Source organism: Leuciscus leuciscus (genome assembly GCF_965113295.1).
Source record: "Leuciscus leuciscus genome assembly, chromosome: 3".
Classification (NCBI taxonomy): Eukaryota; Metazoa; Chordata; class Actinopteri; order Cypriniformes; family Leuciscidae; genus Leuciscus; species Leuciscus leuciscus.
This window is the reverse complement of record NC_138727.1, coordinates 21,141,797-21,164,396: the sequence shown is the minus strand read 5'-3', so window position 1 is coordinate 21,164,396 and position 22,600 is coordinate 21,141,797. Positions and strand designations below refer to the sequence as shown.

The 22,600-nt window shown below is 42.4% G+C and overlaps 2 protein-coding genes across 2 annotated transcripts in view; both read right to left on the bottom strand.

Annotated features, from left to right (window-relative positions):
- Positions 1-22,600, bottom strand: part of LOC309495809 (uncharacterized protein) — a 207,494-nt gene that overhangs the window by 51,525 nt on the left and 133,369 nt on the right. The window lies entirely within an intron of this gene.
- On the bottom strand, positions 136-7,413 carry LOC309495822 (uncharacterized protein). Its single transcript, XM_082165697.1, has 5 exons — positions 7,130-7,413; positions 6,915-7,052; positions 6,752-6,823; positions 3,422-3,594; positions 136-3,350 (listed from the first exon to the last, which is right to left on the bottom strand). The coding sequence occupies exons 1-4, from the start codon at positions 7,208-7,210 to the stop codon at positions 3,451-3,453; spliced, it is 435 nt and encodes a 144-aa protein (XP_082021823.1). The 5' UTR covers positions 7,211-7,413; the 3' UTR covers positions 136-3,350; positions 3,422-3,450.

Here is a 22,600-nt window from a genome sequence, read left to right as displayed (position 1 = left end):
GTCACCCGCCTCTGACGTTCCGCCACACCATTGGACTGATTTTACATGTGCTTCAAGACGTCATCACGCAAAGCGTTCCCATAGCGTCATTTCCCTTGAAAGGGAACTGCGACAGTTGAAAATGCTCAGGCTAGATTCAGGGGTACAGGGATGTTCCCTGTTAAAAAGAACATAATCCTTGATGATGTATACGCACCAAGCATCACAACAGAGAGGGCTGTACTTGTGAATAGGTTTTGCGATTATTGAAAAAACAACAACAAAAAAACATGTTTTTGGTGCTGATGCGGTGGTGATGCGTTCATGTAACCATAGGGTGGCACTGCCAATAACGCACCTAAAAGCTGTCAATCAACTCACAGAACAACAGAAGAAGAACACATTATCTCACATGCATACTTGCGTGGCATATAACGGATACGGTAACTTGGAACGGTCAAATAAGAGTTCTGTGTTGAGTTCTTATTAGAAAATTTATGAGAATGAAGTGCAGTGCAAAGTCTGCCGTGTGAAGCTTGCTTATCATAGGTCAACCACTACACTGCACAGTCATTTGAGGGCGAAGCACCCAGTAAGTCCATCCACAGGTCAGCAGCAATCAGTCATTTCATGATAAACTAAGTTGGGTTCTACATGGGCAGAGCAAACAACCGACCAGCTTTGTAGAAGAAAAGGGTTTTAGAAATCTAATGGAGTTTGTAGAGCCCGAGTGCACGGTCCCGTCTAGAAAAATAATCACTGCCAGACTGGAGAAACTTTTTGATGCCTTTTTGCGCTGTCAGTTAGCACGTTGAACCTTAATGATGTACAACCGATTCGTACATCACAGTCACCTGTCATTATATAGTTTATTGGGAAATTCACAGTTCTATTCTGCAGACCAAAGCCATGCCAGAGCGGCATACTACTGAAAATCTGGCAAATACCCTTTCCACTGCTATGGACCACTGGGGGACTATGCAGAAAATTCACTGCATGCATACATGACAATGGGAGCAACATGGTGCTCGTCAACACTGAATGATTAGAGTGGGACTCTCAGCCTTGTTTTGCACACATACTCCAACTCGCTACAAATTACGGTTTCAAGCTTCAACACATAAACCAGTTGCCAGTTGTCTTGTTTCTCATTTCCATCACAGCACAACTGCAACACAAGCACTGAAACAAAAGCAGGAACTGCAGAACTTGCCTGAGCACATGTGCAGTACTACCGAATTAAGTGGAATTCTATTCATGACATGTTCGATCGCTTACTAGAGCAAAGATGGGCAATATCTGCGGTCTTATCAGACAGAGCTTTCACTAGACTATCAGATGCACAAACCCTCAAACTGACTGATGATAGCTGGAGAGTTATAGAGGAACTCTTACCAGTGCTTCACTCACTAAATTCATGGTGCCCCTGTCTGAATGGAAGAGTCATAAAAAAAAAAAATAAAAAAAAATTGTAACCAAAAAAATATAAAAATATTTTAAATAAAAAAATTAAAATGAAAACAGTTATAAAAAGAATTAAAAGAATAAAAAGATGATACATAGGTGGTGATGCGTTCATGTAACCAGAGGGTGGCACTGCCAATAACGCACCTAAAAGTTATTCAACTATCGCATCTACTCAGCCCATCCAGCTGCTGAGTAGATGTCCTGGATAGATATACCAGTGCTAGACACAAACACCTGAGGTTCGCAACTGAGGAAGTTAAACGCGCTATGCAGGCCAAGGTGTGTGATCTCATCTCGAACAGCTCAGAGCGAGTAAGAGATAGGCCTAACAGTAGAATCAGATGAAACAACCATTGGCCAAAAAGCCATGAAGTGATTCGCTGTCTGCATCTGCAATTGCAGTCTTCTTTGGTGAGGACTATGACGTAGAAATTTCAGACATAACCAAACTAAATCAGTACTGCCAGGACATGTGTCCACCTATCCACATCGACCCCATGAACTGGTGGAAAACCAACAACCACAAATACCCCGACTGGCTAAAATCCTATTCGTGACTACCTGAATCACTAAATTCATGGTGCCCCTGTCTGAATGGAAGAGTCATTAAAAAATAAAACAAATTAAATTGTAACCAAAAACAATTTTTTTATTAAAAACAAATAAATAATTTTAAAGTTATAAAAAGAATAAAAAGAATAAAAAGATGATACACAGATAAGATAAAGTGCAATCAGTAAATGCACAGCTAAACAGATGTGTTTTGAGTCTAGATTTGAATGTGACTACTGTTGGAGCACATATCTCTTCTAGAAGCTGGTCCCAGCTGTGGCTGGCATAATAGCTAAAAGCTATCTCCTTGCTTTGGAGATATAAATAAAAGCGCTGACTTTAATTCTCTCTGTTGTAGTTCATCATTAGTATCGTATAGCCGCATTCATAGCGAGTTGATGCTTCAGCATAGTTCTTTTAACACGATCCACTCGTTTAAAACTCTCTAAATTATATTAACATCTCCGTCTACTATCTTACCTTTATTTCACTAATAAACATCTAAATAATTACAGTTCTGTGGAAATTAGTTAACTATCTCCTCAAGAGAAGTTCTGTGTAAACGCACATAAAAACAGCGCTCTGTCAGCAGGTATTTCATAACCTAGGCCGACAAAAACATTAATAATTGTGATAACATGCTAGATGATATGGACTCGGTAATTGCGATGATGTATTCGCTGTTTTGTTTATTTTTCTGACAATGTTTGCATATTCCATTCTCTTTACTCTTTAACGTATCAAACAACACATAAACCTTTTACAACTGTAGTTTAAAACGAATGCTTATATTTATGGGGAGTTGATAGCCTCCCCTGTCTTTTATTTATGTTCTCCATTTGACAACTTTAGACTTTGTAAATGTATTTGTTGTTAATATTAATGCTGTTGTTATAAATAAAATGATGCAACTGGGATGATGAAGCTATACTAAAGTAATGTTTTTTTATTAACTATTATTAGTTTAGAATGTAGATTTTTTTTTTTTTAAAGTCACTGACAATGCACTATAGTTTTTATTTTTGCCACTCTTTTTGACTATTGATGCAGAAGTGTGTTTTGTTTTTGTATGCAAGGAGGGAATGCAATTGCAGAAATTACAGTATTAAAAAGTGTTTGTTTAGTTCAGTGACGTTGTTTTAATTGCCAAAAACAGAAATAAACCAATAAATAAATATCGGGTCTGTATATCAGTTATCAGGCACATAAGCATGCAAATAATTGGTATCGGTAGTAAAAAATCAATATCAGTCGATCTCTACTTTCGACATTACGTACAGCTTGCTGATGCTATGGGAAACGTGTACCTTCATCGCATTGAGTGCAAACTGCCCGCTCTAGATTCCTTGCACCTAACAAAGACAAGATGCATATGCTGTAGTAGAAGCAATAAAAAATGAACACTGTAAAAAAACAGGCTTACCTTAGCTAGAATTCTTGCACTGACAGGGCTCAAGAAGCTAGCGAAGAAACGTCCAAGTTATAGACCCTGGCGAAAGTGTTCTGCGAAGCCCATCCTGCTGCTGAGTAGATGTCCTGGATAGACATACCCTTTGCCCATGCCCATAAGGAACCTTGTAGAGTGGGCTTGCACACCTATGGGACACAACACATTCTTTTTATAAACATGTATTTATTGAATTTTAACAGTTTACAAGAATACATGTTGATACATTTAACAAAGCATATAACAGTCAAACTATAAAAGAATCCAATCTCCCCACCCCAAACGAAAAATTGGGTAACGACATTATATAATCATACACAGCTTAGGAGGTATCGACCGTTAAGGACATATTGCCTTCAAGTTTCCAGAGTTTCCTCGACTTCACAGTTCTCCAAGAATGCAAGAAAGGGATTCCAGGACACAACACATTTTGTGAATCATAAGCCAAAACTATTGCATCCACAATCCAATGGGATAGTCTTTGTTTTGATACTGGTAGGCCTTTATTGTGACCACCAAAACACATGAAGAGCGGTTTAGAAAGCCTAAACTGTCTGATACGCCCGACATATATATGCAAAGCACACAAAGGGCAGAGCGGCTACGGAAGGCTGGACCTCCCTGGTTGCGGATTCGCTCCGGGTGAAAGCTGAGAGGGTTATCACTTGGGCTCTGAATGGTGTTGTTGAGAGGATCTTAGGCACATTGGCCTTTCTCGGCTTAAGCACGACTTTACAGTCGTTTGAGTCAAAGTCCATGCAGGAGAGAGAATGCAAAGTCCATACATTTAAGAGAGCATGCATGTCGCCAACTCTTTGAGCAGAAGCGAGTGCGGTTAAAAAAGTCCAATCTTTAAAAGAGAGCACTTTTAATGTGGCCGATTGAAATGGCTAAAAAGGAGCACATGTAAAGGTTTTTAAAACTAAAGCCAAATCTCAATTGAGGATCGTAGAGGGACGAGGATAATTGAATCGTCTCGCGCCGCGTTAAAGCAACACTAAGGAACGTTTCCTCTTCGGTCGCCCTACAGGTTGGAGGCGGAATTGTCCATTACCGCTGTCGTAAATAATTTCGCCGCCCGCAGCCTACTGTCGCACGCACGCTCGCTGTTTTATCTAGCACCGGCTTTGGAATGAACGATGTCCACAGACAAGGTAGAGTATGTTGCATGATTTCATGAAAGCATGATGTATTGCGACATCAGAAACGAAGAAAAACTAAATAATGACTAATGTAACGCTTGACGTAAAGCAAGTCAAATTTTTTGTTTTCTTATGTCTCATTCGAACTACAGAAACGCGACCCGGTTTGGCAAACTTGCATAGTGTGGTTATAGCAGATATAGGGCTGCAAAGCGAATCCAGAAGTGCCTTTCACCCTGTTACGACTTGATGAACCACTGATACGATTTTGGAAACATTATTTTAAGGTAAACATTTTTACTTAGTGTTGCTTTAAAACAATCACCAGGTTATTTCTCCCCACTGACTGCATATCAATGTAATTATGAAAAGCTGATATAGCGGCTACATACACTGAGTGTAGAGGGTGTACTGCCGTCATCCAGATGCTCTTGTAAAAAGGACAAAGTTCTGGGAATCGGGCACATTCGCAGGATCCTCATTCTTCGTGCTGCACCAGTTCACGAAAACATTCCATTTATTAGCGTAGAGACATCTTGTAGACGGTGCTCTTTCTTCAGAAATCATCATCAGATTGACGCTGACAGGCTCCATTGAGCAGCTAGACGTGCAGGTTCCACAACTCTGGGTTGGGGTGCCAAACTGAGCTGTTCACCTGAGAGAGAAGATCCCTCCTCAGCAGAACAGGCTGTGGTGGACCTGACAGCATCTCAAGCAAGTCCGGGAACCAGGGGTGTGTGGGCCATTTCGGCACAACTAACAGAGCTGACTCCTTCTCCCTGATATTGCACAGCACTTGGTGCAGGATAGTCATATTTGTGTGCGTATTTGTGTGCTTCTGGCCAGGGGTGAGCAAGTGCAATGTGGAGCACTCCGCTAGGGAGAAGAGCACAATCAAAATCTGAGGGTTAGTCTCCATTCCCCTTAGGCCACCCCATATCTCAAACAGCATGTCTGTCCCACAGTTCAGATGGCTGGGGACATGGACAGCTCGAATAGATAGGAGGTGTTAATCTGCCCATATCAGCAGGCTTGTCGTGAGTGTGAGGAGAGAGCTAGAACGGATGCCTCCTTGTCCTAACGAGAACATGTTTGTGATGGACTTGAGCGCAAAAAAACTTGAGAGACAGCTTTTTCTTTTAACTTCTCTGAGCTTCAAACAGTTTCGGTGCCACCTTCTTTCCATGTCTGTCCAGACACCAAAGGCTGGACAACCATCACAAAGGGTTTCCCAGCCCATGCCTGATACAACTGTCCTAACTACCTTGCATCTGCACACCTGTCACATTGGAGCGCCCTGATCATAAAGAAACTGTACTCACCCAGGGGGCTAGCGCCTCTAAGCATTAGTGGGTCACTAAGATGCGCATCAAGCCGAAGTGCCAAGCACCCACTTTCAACCATAGTTGAAGTGGCCACATGTGAAGCAGTCCCAAGAGACATACAGCTGAAGCAGCTGCCATCAACCCTAGCGCTTTCTAAAGCTATTCAGAGGAAAAGACCTGCCTTAATTGTACATCGCGAGCGAGTTCATAATAGCCTGCGAACGCTTCGGTAAGAGGCGGGCTCGCATTACAGTAGAGTTCAGAGTCACGCCCATAAATGGAATACATTGAGTAAGCTAGAGTCAGCTTTTCTGCAGGTTGATCATAAGCTCCAAACACAGAAGGTGGTTGATAAGCCGATGCCTCTGGCTGCAAATCTCATTTGCTGAAGGCCAGCCATAAGCAGCCAATCGTCCAAATAATTCACAACACGTATTCCGCTCAGATGAAGTGTGGTGGGAACAGTGTTCATGCACTTGGTGAATGTGTGCGAGCTAAAGACAGAACCGGGTGTTTCGAGCTTGAACCTCTGATGCCATCCTGCCATTGAAGTAGGATGGTCTGAAGCGTGTAACTGCTTATAATCGTGTTTTGCACCCACCTTGATATGCCTGGAAGCGCTCGCCACGCATCAGCAAACTGCGCAATGTTTCAGCGTAGCTTGGTCTGACAGCTCGCTGCTGTGTGGTGGGGTTCTTCTATTATTAAAGCTAGTGCCACTGGTAGTAGAACTGTTACTTTACCACCAACATTTTTAGATCAATGATTTGATTAGTTTATTATATCTTCATCTATGCCACATGTTTACTATGATTAAAAGGACTTACATAGTTTTCTACCTCCTCCTGTTGCTTCTCTTCCACCTCCTGAGATTGTCCTAGACTCTGTTTGTTGTCTTCCTGCTGTGACTGCTTAAAAGAAAAAAAGAACATGTCAGCCCTACGAATGGAACCAGAGTTGAGCATCACAATAGAAATAAGCCACAAACTGTGAATCATATACCTTTTCTGTCTCTCTGGGTGTGGCTGCTACAATTGCTGCAGACCTCAGCCTGTCCCAAATGGCATCACTGTCTATTTTCAACTTGAACCTTGGGTCCATCACCGTTGCTTCTTCCAGGAAGTTCTGGACATTTTCAATCTTAAAAAAAAAGGGGAAAAAAAAGAAAGAACAATGAATAATTTACATGAAGACTGGAAATTAATGAGTCAAGGAACCCGGTAACGTGTTGAAAGATCAGTCCAGATTTTCTCCTTAATGTTTCTTGCAAATGCAGAAGTCTTCGGCCTGGACTGCATAGTGGCACTCCAACTTTTTTTAAATTGGAATGATTTGGCCACATTTAGGGCTTTTTTTCACTAGAAACACAGAGTGTCGACGTGTAGAGTACAGACATCAACTCCATGAACTCCTTTGCCTTCCTGAAGTCCTCCATTTGCAGTTTCTCAAGCAGTCTATAAATATAGATAATCATTTTCCTTAAGCAAGGTAGCACAATAAGTGGTCCTCTCTTGCACCCTACACTAATTTAGTATTAGTGGTAATCATCACAGAACTTACTTTTCCTTCTCAGATTGTTTTTTTTATCCGCGGGTCCATTATTACTGCTTGAATAGCAGGGAACTGCTCATAGAACCTCTCAATCACCAGATAAAGAGAATTCCATCGTGTCTTTACATCAACAATTAGTGAATGCTGAGCGAGGTCTGTGAAAATTTTTTTGTTAGAATAAAATGTAACAAAACATTATATAATCATATTAACTATTTTGCTCAAATCTGATATATATATATATATATATATATATTACATCAAAATATTAACATTTTACTGTAAAGTCTAATAAAAACAGAAATTCATGTGCACTTACTCAGTAATTGCTGCTTTTCCTTCAGAATGACCTTTTGCCATGTGGAACCTCTTCATCCAAACAACTATAGCGCGTACTCTTGCAGACCAATTGCAAACGGTGCTGCATTTGTTAATTTTTTGTGCTGCGAGATTTAAAGTGTGTGCAAAGCAGCTGATCTTCAAAACCTGCATCTTCTTCATAGCAACATCCATATTTGCTGCATTGTCCACTGTTGCTGCAACACCCTTTTCTCTAACTTCAAATTCCTTCTGTATTGCTTCAACTTCTTCGGCCACAGCATCACCAGTCTGGGCTTCATATACTGCCTTAGTTTTGAGGACTTTCCCTACAGTGCATGGTGCCCTGTCTGGTGTAATGGAGTGTGACTGTGAGGTAATGGTCCTGGGCAAGGCTGGTCCATCCATCTGCTGTGAAGGCTGCCTTTGTAACATCCTTGACAGCAAATAACAAGTTTTCTTTTAAAAACTTGGTACCAGGCAGGGATCAAGCTGTTGCCAAGGTAGTCCCTTGAAGGTGGCTTATACCTGGGGTTTATTGTCCTGATCATCTCCCTAAACATTATTAATGTACATTAAATAATGTGATAATTAACATGCAATTTTAATGCTAGCTGTACTCTATATATAACATAAAAGTATTAATTGGATTTGCCTCAATCAAGAAGACTCGCCTAACTTGTTAAATGTTCACCAAACATTTCACCACATACCGAAAATCTGGTTGGTCCACCGTTGAGAATGGGCGTAACCCTTTCACCACGAACTTGGTTACTGCTCGGTGACACTCGTTTACCTTCTCCTCGTTTAGTTTTCTTCCCAGAGCAGCGAGTGTGAATGGCAAACGCATTTCTTCACTCGTAGTCGAGCAGCCTGTCGACTGGGAGCTAATGATTTCATCCTGCCTATCATCTAAAATGGATATTGCGAGAATAATTATACACAAACACAATACAGTGTTTTCGTAGAATATGCCTGTTATTTGTAAGACGCCAGTGATGTTTAACATTACATTACCCTGTTCAACGGAGGTTACAGTGCTGCTAGCTTGGGCAGTTGTACGCAGCGGATAAAAAACACAGCATTCCTGCAATTTAGTACCATGGGTTAACATATAATTAAGCATGTTGCTTGTATTTGCACCCTTACACGAAATCACAGCCTTGCAGTTATTGCAAACGGCATGATTTTCGGCATGATTTTCGGCACGTTTTGTAAAATAAAGCCAAGCTTTAGATCGCCTCTTTCTCTCCATAATTCCCTCCTTTGCTCAAATCGCTTTGACGTCATGATGACACGCAAATGCGTAGACGCCTTGCTATCTATGGTGCCTGATAAAGGACAAAAGGGACAGTTGTGAGTTCACGGTCTGTATATGGCTGGGACTCGGAGCAGGAGCATCGATAAGAGGACTCGTTAACATTGAGGACATACAATATCGATGGTTCGTTAAACTTTGAACCGGTTCTCGAGTGGAACCGGTTTTTGATTCCCAGCCCTAGCAAAGAGACAAAGAGAGGTGTGGTGTGGGCCCTTTTGGGCTTGTTGAAGACAAGACATGCATGTATGATGGGTCCCAATGATGTAGTGTATATGGAAAAGAGGAGGGATCCAAGAACTGAAACCTGAGGAACCCCCATGATCAGTTGATGTGTGTTGGATACCTCCCCTCTCCAGGCAACCCCGAAAGATCTACCAGTGAGATAGGTTTCAAACCAGTGAAGTGGAGTTCCCATGATGCACAGTGATGAGAGGATGGACAGAAGGATCTGATGACTCAAAGTGTCAAAGGCAGCAGATAGATCCAGGAGAATGTGAACTGATGATTTGGAATCAGTTTTTGCAATCCGCAGGGCATCAGTGACTGAAAGTAATGCTGTCTCGTTTGAATGGCCGTTCTTGAAACCAGATTGGATGACGTCCTGCTGGTTATTCTGTTAGAGGAAAGATGACACTTTGTTGAAAACAACACGTTCAAATACAAAGTTCTGGCATGAAACTCTAGATGGTGCAGACTAAGAGGTCCTTTTACTCACCTGCTCATAATCACATTGTTATATATAGGGTGCAGCTGATTGTTTCCTGCCGTATCAGTAATGAGCTCGCTGCTCAACCTTCAAATACTTGGGGTAGTATTTGCCTTAGTAGTGAAGCGCACTTTCAGAAACCCTACACCTTCCCCAGCTCTACCTGTATAGATCTACAACGGGGTAACTCATGTATGCTATATTGTACAGCAGCTGCATGTCTTACTTGCTCACAGCAGTGTGTTGTGTATGTATTGGCAGTTGCAAGTCCCATATTTGCTCTGCCGCAGCAGCAGCAATAACCTACAGCAGCAGCAGCAGCAGCAATAAAAGCAGCAGCATAGCAGATCTATTCCGCCAAGACCAAACATACCCAACATTGTCATACCCATTACCTTGCCAATCATGACAGAAGTGTTTTTGCTATGAATGGTAGTAGAGAGACTGGTCTGTAACTATTTACAAATTATGTGTTTAATGTGGGTTTATTTAACAAGTTGGGTTACCCAAACCTGCTTGAATGCAGTAAGAAAATTGTCAGTGTGGAGAGATGTGTTGATGTGTGTGAGTGCTGGCAAAAGTGTTGGAGAGATGGCTTGTAGAAGGTGTGAGGGGATGGGATCTATAGGGCAGGTGGTAAGATGACCGGAGAGGAGAAGTTTAGATACTTCTGCCTCAGCGAGGGAAAGAGAAGGAGAAGAGAAGATTTCTGGCTGTGGATGTGGTTGGTCTGAGTTCTTGTATGTGTGGAGCAGAGAACTGACTGCTGATTGTTGTTTTGTCAGTGAAGACATTAGCAAAATCATTAGCATTTAAAGAGGTGGTGGTGGAGAGAGACAGAGGAGAGAGCTGAATGTTTTGAAAAGTGTGCATGTGTTTAAAGTGCTGTTGATCTTTTTGTGGAAATATAAAGATTTATCAGCATGGACTTCAACAGAAAAGGATGAGAGCAGAGATTGATAGATACTCAGGTCAGATTTCATTTTCTTTCTGCAGCCCTGAGTTTGGTGCAGTGTTCTCGAAGAACATCAGATACCCAGGGGTTAGAGGGAGTAGCACATGCTGGCCTGGAAGAGAGAGGACAGATATTATCTAGACAAGAATTTAAAGTGGAACATAAAGTGTCTGTTGCAGTATTGTGAGAATTGTGTGGGTGAGGGAAGAGAGGATGACACAACAGAGGAAAGATGGGAAGGAAAAAGTGAGCACAGGTTTCGTCTGAAAGTAACTGGTAGAAGGGATGGTGGTGCACAAGTAGTAAGATGTAAAATAAAAGTAATAAAGAAATGATCCGAAATGTGCAGAGGTTTCACCAAAATGTTGTCTGTGATGCAGTTGCGAGTGTAAATTATGTTGAGATTTTTGCCTGATTTGAGAGTACCTCTGTTGATGAGCTGTTTGAGATAAAATGAGGCTAAGGGCGCTTTCACACTATGAAAAATATTCATATTCGAACCGCGGTGCGCTTGCGTCATCAAGCTTCAGCTGGCGCGTAATCGTGTTGCTTGGAAACCGCTATGAATGAAAAGGCGTCAAAATGGATAGAATTGCTCGCTTCACATTTGTTCTTCTTTTTTTTAACCTTTGGTTTTGTTTTCGGAAGACAGCGTTCACATCATCAAAACGAACCGAACTCGAACTCGTCATTCGAACCCGGGTGCGCACCAAAAGTGCTAGTGTGAAAGCGCCCTAAGAGAGAGTTGGAAGTCTGTAGCATAAGGCTTCTCTAGATTAATGTTGAAATCGCTAGGTTGCTTGCGTAACCCCGATTCTCTGATAACAGAAGTGAGGTATCTCACTAAGGGAACGCCTCTAGTGTGACTGACTGTGGAAGCACCAATTACACCACGATTAAACCAATTAAACCAATCGCTACAGCGATCAGGGATCAGGGAGTCCCACCTCCCTGGCGAATGGTTTAATTGGTTTAATCGTGGTGTAATTGGTGCTTCCACAGTCAGTCACACTAAAGCCGTTCCCTTAGTGAGATACCTCACTTCTGTTATCAGAGAATCGGGGTTACGCAAGCAACCTAACGGAGAATCGTTAACCCCGATTCTCTGATAACAGAAGTGAGGTATCTCACTAAGGGAACGCCTCTAGTGTGACTGACTGTGGAAGCACCAATTACACCACGATTAAACCAATTAAACCAATCGCTACAGCGATCAGGGAGTCCCACCTCCCTGGTATATAACTCACTGCAGCCCCCTGCTGCGTCATTCTACACATATCTTCTTCCCTGTGTAATCTGCAAGGAGGACGGTGAGGTGAGATACCTCACTTTTGTTATCAGAGAACCGGGGTTTGGCAAGTAACCTAATGTTCTCTTTCTAACATCCGTTCAGTATGTCACTAAGGGATATACACCACTCCCGTATTGCAGATATGCTGTATGAACAGACGCAACACTGAAAGTGGTAACTAATGGCCTTGGTTGTGACACTAAAGTGAAACCCATGCCCTTATAAGCCTCTATAAAACCCCTAAAGTGGACAACACCAGGGTGTTTAACTGGAAACAGAATAAAAATAAGTGTGAAGTGTTATGACGTTACACTCGCCGCTTCCACACCGAGCACTGAGTGAGCCAACGATGGCTTGGTCACATCCAGTCTAAAGTATCTGACAAAAGTGTGTGGTGATGCCCAGCTTGCCGCAGCACATATGTCCTTAATAGAGATACCCTTGAACAGGGCCCAGGAGGTAGCCATCCCTCTAGTGGACACTTGTAACACATTACAATCGCGTTCACCATCCAATGAGAGAGCCGCTGATGTGAAATAGGTCTCCCCTTGTAACTGTCAGCCCATGAGACAAAGAGCAGACTGCTCCTTCGAAACACACGTTCTCTGAACATAAGTGTGCAGAGCGCGCACCGGGCACAGACAATGTAACCGTCCGTCCTCTGATGAAGAAAAAGGCGGTGGAATGAAAGCCAACAAATCTACAGATCTGTTTGCTCCTGTCTCTCTGACCTTAGGAACAAATGCCGAATTAGTTTTCAGCGAAACTTTCGATCCACTTGCTGCAAACTGCATACAGGAAGAATGTACAGACAAAGCATGTAACTCACTCACTCGCTTTGCTGTAGTGAGAGCCAGTAGTAAAGCTGTCTTCAAAGAAAGATGCTGTACATCAATACACAGTAATGGTTCAAAAGAAGGCAGAGAGAGCGCGTCCAGAACCACCAATAAATCCCAGGGCAGGATCAGGAACTTCGTGACTGGAAGTAACCGCCTCGCCCCTCTCATAAATCGACATATCAAGGAGTGCTGGCTTATTGTTCCCGAATCCAGCCCCACATGACATGCCGAAATAGCAGAAAGATAGACCTTAACCGTGGAAAAGAACATCTGATACAGAGCATAAGAACGAGATGATTTGTCTCTCTGCACACCATCGTTCAAAAACGCTCCTCTTATGATCATACAAAGAGCGCGTAGAGGCTGCTCTCGCACTCTAAGTCGTTTTGTTCACATTAGGGGGTAGCCCGATGGCGTTTAAATTCATCCTCTCACGGGCCAAGCCCAGAGAGCTATCTTGCGAGGGGCAGAATGAAATATCTCTCAGTTCGTCTGAGAGAGAAAGTCTCTGCGCAGCAGGAGATAACAGGGCTGGTCGTATAGAAGTGGGATTATCTCTGCTATCCACAACTTTCCCGGCCAAAACGGTGCAATCACAATTAGTGAATGTTTAGTGAATTAGTGTGTTTGTTTTTTTTTTTGTTTTTTTTTTTTAATAGGTCTATTTATGTGAACAAAATTCTGTGTGGTATGTGTGTTGAATGTTGCTCCTGGTACAGTCTGTGAAAACAAATTTCCTCTAACGAGGACAATAAAGAATGAATATGAATATGAATTCCCTCACCCTCTGAAGTGTTGGCCCGATGAGGCTCAGCGGGGGGAATGTGTACAACAGTGCGTTTGGCCATGGGTGGACTAGAGCATCCACACCCAGCGGTGCATCTTCTCCCACCAGGGAAAAGAACAGAGGGTGCTGCGCATTTTCACGCAATGCAAAGAGATCTACGGCAGTCTGTCTGTATCTCACTCACCACCTGCGGGTGGAGTGTCCAATCTCCGTACATAGGATTTTCTCTGGACAACAAATCTGCCCCTCTGTTCATTATTCCCGGTACATGTGTTGCTCGTAACGACAGAAACCGTGTGTTGCCCCACACAATTAGTCTCTGTGCTAGACTGTGCAGCTGTCGAGAGCGCACTACCCCTTCTCTGTTTATGTACGCTGTCACTGTTGTGTTGTCTGATCTGATCAACATATGATATCCCTGAAGGAACTGAATAAAGTGGCTTAGCACTAGCAACACTGTTAATAGCTCCAAGTAATTTATGTGTTTCTCCCTTTGAGATGTAAGCCACACTCCCCGCACTGTTCTGCCCTCGAACACTGCCCCCCAACCTGTAAGTGATGCATCTGTCGTCACCACCTTTCTTAGAGTGATCGGACCTAATGGAGTCCCCTTCGTGAGAAATGTGGGAGCTCTCCAGTGACGTAACACTCTCACACACTCTTCTGTGATAATCACTCTGTGGCTGAGCCGGCGTCCGAGTCACTGTCCAGTTCTGAAAGTCTCTCATTCTCAACAGTCCCAGGGGAATTACGGCTATTGCAGAGGCCATCAACCCCAATAGCCTCAGACATATCCTGAGGGGAAACAATCTCCCTTTCTGAAAAAGGGAGATGCAATTGCGGAATGATCTGACGTGATCGCCTGATAAGAACGTTCAATACAGCACTGAATGCAGTCTGATACCCAGGTAGTTTATCTCTTGTGTGGGGAAAAAACTGCTTTTCTCATAATTCACTTTGAAACCCAAGTTTTTTAAATGTGAAACCACCGTCTCTGTGACTCTCTCTGCCTGTTGCAGTGATTGTGCGCAGAGCAGAAGATCGTCTAGATAAGCTGACACTCTGCTTCCCGTTTGACGCAGAGATGTCAGTGCCGCCTCTACACATTTTGTGAAAACTCTTGGAGCGAGACACAAACCAAATGGAATCCTCAAATACTTGTAGGCTTTGCCCTGAAAAGCAAACCTGAGAAATTTCCTGTGAGCAGGAAAAATGTCTATATGGAAATAAGTGTCTTTGAGATCTATCGATGTAAAACAATCTCTGTGACGCAATGTCTGGGACAGAGTTCGTAACCCGAGCATTTTTAACCTGTACCTCCTGAGGTGTTTGTTCAGGGTCCGCAAATCTAGAATAGGGCGGAGACCTCCCCCTTTCTTTGGAATTACGAAGTACCATAGTAAAAACCCTGATGGCTTTCCTGCTGCGGCACCGTTCTTAATACTCCTTTGAGAAGAGATTTCTACTTCTAAAACCTGAGCTGATTCCCCCTGTGCTGTTGACATCACCACTCCATTGAAATTTGGTGGTTTTACAGCAAATTGGAGTCTGTAACCTCTCTCTATTGTGGATAAAACCCACAGAGACACTGCGCATGCGCGCCAGCTCTCTGCTTGTGCAGCAAGTGTGCTCCGCTTCTCTTCGCTTACTGGGGGTGCGATGGCGCTACTCAGTGGCGAAGATAGGCTTTGCAGTTTCAATGGGGATTTTTTGGGTTTCATTTTTATTGTTGTTTTCACACATTTCCCCGCCCTTGGCTCTTGGCCTGGATGCGTGGGAATTTATTTTATTTTCACACCTCTTTTGCTTGTGCAAACATTCTCTCCTGACTTCATCATTAACCCCGTGGATGGAGGTAGGAGAATAATCGCAGGGGGCACCATGGGAACTTGTGCCACCGTTCCTCTCATAATGGTGTGTGAACCTGCTGAACTGGCCACTGGAACGCTTGAACTGGGGCCACTCACACTTGACAACTTTCTTAAAGGGCACCTATTATGACTCTTTTCACAAGATGTAAAATAAGTCTGTGATGTCCCCAGAGTGTGTATGTTAAGTTTTAGCTCAAAATACCCAACAGATAATTTTTTACAGCATGTTTAAATTGTCATTTTTTGGGGCTCAGAAAAATGCGCTGTTTTAGTGTGTATCCCTTTAAATGCAAATTAACTGCTGCTGCCGGCCCAGGGGTCGGAGCCTCACGAGCTCGCGCTCAGAGCCAGGACAATCTCATCTGATGATATCAGAACAGAAACTCTCAGTTGCGGTGTTCATTTCAACTCGGAGTCGGACAATACTGCCCACAGAGCCAGAGAATATATGCTGTATGGAGATAGAACAGGTATAGTTTAGTTTAATTATGGTTATAATTTACTTGTCATCTGCTTTTATCCACTATTAATACAAGCCTGCTGTAGCAGCCCCTGTCCGAATGATGACCAAAATATACTGATGAGTTCAGTGAAGTTTATTGTACATCACACAAAAGATGAAGCGTTAGTTTTACTCCAGAGAATCACAGTAAGAGCTGAATAAACACAGTATAAGAAGTGAGCATTAAAGTCTTATCCATAAACTCTCTCTCTCTCCCTTTCATTATCAACAACATACACAGCGAAGTACACAAAACACTCGTTACAAATAACAGTAAACAAATATAAACACACCTTTTCAGTGGGTGCTAAATAAACTGGTAAACCTTATATCCGTAAAATGACTCGATGAGCTGTCATAAAGAGCGTGCTCTCACTTTCATTTCTGCCGTGGTCAGTAACGTTAGGACTGTCGCTCTGAAGACCGTAAGCTGGATCACAAACAGTACAGATCCATCCTCGAGTAACAACAAGAGTAAATGAAGACTGCTATGTTCATTCTTACATCCAACAACAACACACCTCAATCGCTTAGGAGACATTCTTGTCTACAGCTGCTCAAGCGTCGAAACAATGGCGGACTCTCTGTCCAGCTCACTCAGGGCAGGTCTATGCTCAAACTGCAGTGTCAGTCAACAGTCGTGGGAGGGGCCTGTGCAATTCATTGCATAGAATCTTAGAACAGCTCATTCTGAGACAGTGCTTATGATTTATTGAGATTGTAAAAAAAACACTGGGTGGATTTGTATTATTCTAGGGTGGTTTTGCTCACACATTGCCAACACACATTTATGTTCAAACACCATGTAAAAATGAATTTTGCATAATAGGTGCCCTTTAATTTCCCCGGGGGAGGAGGAAAAGTGTTGAACTCTAAGGGGGGTGGAGCAGAAAACCCTATCGCCCTGTGATAACCAAGGCTCGATCCTAGGTAGCCCGCCTCTTCTTGCCCCCCTGGGGATTGGAAGGACGGTGCTTCGCCTTTCCCCTTACCCTGCACCGGCTTGGGCTGTGAGTGTGACGTCACAGCAATCGGATGCTGAGGTGGGTGGGGTCAATGACCGCAATAGTCTGGGTAGCCCCTCTTTGACTGCGGCGTGAAAATCATGCGGGCAGGCTGATATGGTCGAGTTGTAGGCTTTCTAGGTAAGCAGGTCTCGAACGCTTCTCCCTCCTTCCTCCTCAAGTCACACTGTTGGCGCATAGCTGTGACAGTAGAGCCAAACATAGCCTTGGGGTCCACGGGGGCGTCCAGAAACTCCACTCTTTCCTTATCAGAAGGGCCTGAGAGACTGAGCCATAACGCTCTTAGCTCTTAACGCTCCATAATTACAGCCAGCGCCATACTTCTGCCGCAGCTCTGAACCGCCCCACATCACACGTGATGTGCGGAGATTCAGATCTGCTACCACGCAAATCTCCTCCCAGAGCGCTGGGTTCAGAGAGCCAATCTCCTCCAGTACCTCCGCCTGGAATGCTGTCCAAAATTCCAAAGGGTTACTCGGTTACTTGGTGGACGAGATGAATTAGGAGGGAGGATAGCGTCATCCTCTTCCTCTTCATCGTCGTCTAGAAGATGAGGGGATAATTCCTCATCTTCATCATCATCTTCCCCCGCTATACCCGCGAGGGCATCTCCAAAGAGAGGGGGGAGGTCCAGGGACTCCACATCCATAATCTCGCTCCAGGTACCTGGCTCCGGTAGCTCCTCTCTGGGCTGAGTCTGAGAGGAGAAGCATGGGTACTTGTTTCCTGATATTGCAACTCTTAAGTCTCCTTTCACGGATCTTAGTAGGGAAACCAGAACAGTTAGGGTAGCCCTCTGGGTTTAATACCGCTGCTTGGGCATGCTTAACACCCAAGCACGATATGCAGATCGAATGCGGATCTCTCGCCGAAATCCATAAGCCACGGGAGCACATGCGAGGAGGAGCATCCTTTGCTCCCGTGCTCTCTGCCGTTCTAGCCGTGGCCGTATCTTCACCCTCTTTGTTCAGTAAACTTTCACTGTGACGTGTAGGTTTACTATCCCGGAGCAGTGAATACAGAGTCATTCTGAAAATAAACTCTTATTTTCTGGTATCAAATACGAACTGAATCATATTAGATTAGAAGATAAGGCTGTTTATTCTCTAGGGGTGGAAAAACTCGCCTTGACGTGGACGTTTTCCCACACTCGCAAGAAAATGCACTCCTAACAGCAATATAGATTTTCCGCGTTTGTGACGTTACCGGTCGGCTTCGTCTGTAAACCGCTGAGCAGTAAATCCAAAATGCGTCAGTGAGTCCAGCTTCCACAATCTTCACGGGGAAGAAAGCAAGAATGACGCAGCAGGGGGCTGCAGCGAGTTATATACCAAGGAGGCGGGACACCCTGATCGCTGTAGCGATTGGTCTGTCAGTCTGACAGACGTGGTGTAATTGGTGCTTCCATAGTCGGTCAAGCCGGAGGCATTCCCTTAGTGAGATACCGAACGAATGTTAGAAAGAGAACGCCATGGAATCCCGTGGATGGAGGTAGGATGGTAGGATGGAACACTGTTTACTCAGTGGCCATATTTGTAGTACCTAAAAATATTAAAAAAGCGAAATTTACAGCCTATACCATCCAATACGCATGTGCAGTCCTAAGCGCGAGTCTCATGTTTATATGGGAACTGGAGCTTCTAGGCAGCTGCAGTGGCGTAATGACCTTACCAGTCAGTGATTGGCTCTTTTGCTTAGAAGGCGGGGTGTATTCTGCCATATTGTGCGTTGCAGTTTCTCCAGTTCATAACATAAGTAATAGGAGTTAACCGTCTTTCTATATCTATAGTCTTTGTTTATTTCAAATTAATGAAAGTTTAAACATGCTAATGTGGATATCCTTTATATAGTTCTGTTGTGCTTGTTTTATGTTTGTTTTGAGAACAGAAACAACTTTCTTTTCCTCACCGTAATTCTTACACAACTTGTAACATTCAGATGCAATAAATACTACATTAAGGCAATACTAAGATGGCATTCTATGCGTGACTGTCAATAAACATTAGAGCACCACTCTTAGGCTGTATAACTCGTTAGACCATTGCCAAAATGTGTTCAACTTACAAAATGTTTAAACTAGCGCTAAGACCCAGAATCTGCCCTACCTAAATTTACAGTCAGGAGCCGCTACTGGTAGTATCAAAATGCACATTTGGTTATAATAATGTCCTGAAATGAGACTGAACTGTGTAGATATAAATTAATTACATGAGGTGGTATTATATAGGCAAAGAAAGAAAATTATGTTGTTTAATAGCTAAGTGGCAAAGCTGGTTAACCTGTTTTTAAAACCTCGAAAGAAAGGGAATGATGTGCCATTTGGTCCTGCAGAGGGCAGTATTGGGTCAATTAAGGGAAGTCCATGATCAGAGAATGAAGCATTAGTACGCAAATTCTAATTGGAAGCAAGTTTTGTGCAAACCTGATCAAACAGACCTGAACAAGCTAATCAAGTGCTGCGTCCCAGTAAGCCTACTTATTCCATGCTCAAAAAGGATTTATTGTTTTTGTGAAGAAAAAGTACATACTTCTGAGTGTGTTGCAGAAGAACAGTTGCAAGCTAATACTTCTTCATAATTGGCATAATTTGTCATAATAATGACAGCTCTGTCGCTTAGTTTCGTGCATCCTAAAAACCGTTTAAACTGCCGTCAATCATCTTGTCACAGTTAAAATCCTCCAAATTCAATTTTATTTAATTTCCTACCATTTGTGAGAGAAATGTAGTATAGTAGCACGTCGATCTGCCAGTTGTTGGTCTTTCATGCGGATAACTCTCCTCATGTGTTTGCAATTTGCATAATGATGCATTTAAAGGTTAATGCAAACGTATCTTTACAAAAGTTCACAATGCTGTTGCAGATTAAATATAATGTGGATAACATTGAATAAATATATTTTCGTCAGATTAGATACTGATTATGAATCACTCAAACCCCTTTAACTAAACCTCTGTTCTTAACCATCGGACTCGCCATGTTTGTAGTTTTTTATTTTTTTTAACACTTTTTATTCATGTTCATAGTTCTAATCGAATCCTTGTCCAACGCGCATTGGGTTGTGAGCAACATTAGAGTGTGCACAGATCTATTTAGAATGCGAATTTGGACACAGCAACTGTCTTCAGAATTCCAAGAAATTATAGGCAGGTGAGTTTGATTAAAGTTAGAGCTAAACTCTGCAGGAAAGTAGATCTTGAGGATCCCTGCCCTAATCACTCCGGAGGAAATTAATGTACTTTTGAATATATATTTGAAAATACTGCCTTTTTACTAATTTAAAATTGTTTACAAATAAGACTGACTTCGACCCAGTAAGCACAATGTTGTGTTTATCCTACATATACTTAAAACAACAGATGTCTGAGGTGTTTTTTTTTTCTTCTTTTATTTTACATAAAAACGCATATTCAAATCATGTAGAAAAGTTTGTTTTATAACCTCAATATAAGGTCCAGTCTGATACTGCATTAAATAGGCGTTATAAGTGCATTTGTTTATTGTTGAGGGTTACCAAAGAGGTGTCTTCAGATTTGTAAAAATAAATAAATAAATTACATTTCATGACGTATAAATATCTTTCATTGCACAAATGAGAAATGTATGTGTGTTTTTTCATGGTCAAAGTTGAAATATGAATGGTTTCACACATTTTATAATAACTCCCTTTGTCAGCTTCCAAAGCTTTTGTAGTGAAAAAAACAAAACAAAAAACAAAAAAAAGTTATATGGACATTCTGAGGTGATTATTTAAAAACCTACTTTGGACAATATTGCCAAATTGTTTATTTTGGCTGTGTAAAACTAACTAAATAAAAAGCCTAATGTCACGATCTGGTCCAGATAATGAAAACATTTAAACGAGTTTCAGTAAACAAAAAGGTTCTTTAATTAAACAAACTTACGCAGGAAGGCAGCATAACAGCATGAAAAGGAGGAAGTTAAATACACATGGTGATTGAACTCAAATAACAAACAGGTGATGACTCATCATTAATCAGAAACCATGGTAACAAACAAAGAGAGGGAAACTGGAACAAAGGAAGACAGGTGACTGATAAAAACAAATAGAAAGTTTATGAAAACGAAACAAAAACAGGCATTCTGTGACACCTAATTTGTGACAAATTTACTTTTCTCAAAGTGACAGTTTAGTAGTGATCATTTAATCCAAAAATGTAAACTACACATTAGCTATATTTTGATTACATAATTTTTAAAGCGATTTCTAGAAGAAAACAAATCTCATAATTTCCACTTTTTGCCATAATTTTAACTTAACTCATTATTAAAGCATGCTTTATTTTCTTATGTGGCATAAAACAGGCCTCCATAGTTTCTTGAGGCATTCATTGTCCTCATTTCCTGAGTTTGCTTGAACATATAATAATAGGGCAAAAATGTAGGAAAACGGTTTTGGTGTGCTGTCCATGGGTAAAGTTTGTCTCAAGTCGTTCAATTGAGAACGCGCTTTTAGATCCCCCCCCACCCCCCTTGAGAATACAAAGAGCAATGAATGTAGGCCTACGGTGGAAAAGGGGAGGAGCTTGAGTTACGTCATTGGAAGAAGGTAAGCTAAGAAGTTGCTTAAAGCTGGGACCGAGATGGGTCTTGTGTATGTTGCCCACTTGGGTCCCACCTAGTAGCAAGTGCAATCCTGCATGAAATACATCTGGGCAATTAACATTGAGGCATTATGGAACCTGCGGACAAGCCCATGTATAGCCCATTTTTCAGCCCATTTCAAAACTACATGGGCCCCACATACAAATGTTGGCTGGGTTAAAGCTGGGACCGAAATGGGTCTTGTACATGTTGCCCACTTGGGTCCCACCTGGTACCAAGTGCAATCCTGCATGAAATCCATGTGGGCAATTAACATGGGGCCATTATGGAACCCGCTGACAATCCTATATGGGGCCCATTTTCAGTCCATTTCAAACCCATATGGGCCCCACATACAAATGTTGGCAGGGTTATATACCCAAGAGAATGTGATTATATGATAGGGTTTACCAGGACCACACACACACACACACACACACACACACACACACACACACACACACACACACACACACACACACACACACACACACACACACACACACACACACACACACACACACACACACACACACCTGTAGGAAAAGACAGGCACAGAGCCAGTCATGATGCTGCCATGTTAGGCCCATTCCATTCCCAAGCTACAAATACTCTTAATTTCTCGTCTCTGTCTGCTGACAGTTAGGACCATCTCTGCAGATTTCCCAGGAGGATTAAGGGGACGCTCATAAGATAAAATGTGCCTGTGGTAAGGGAGGTTTGGACTGACACAGATGTGTCCGTGCATAATGGTCTAAAACTGCGAAGTGGCAGTGAAAGCATTTATCTAAAAGAGCTTACCTCACTGGCACAATGAAAAGAGATAGTGTGCAATTGTAATTATAAGAACTATTTCTACCTACATCTATTTCTATCCATCTGATCTGACTCTCAAAAACAAATTTGTTGTAGTAATCT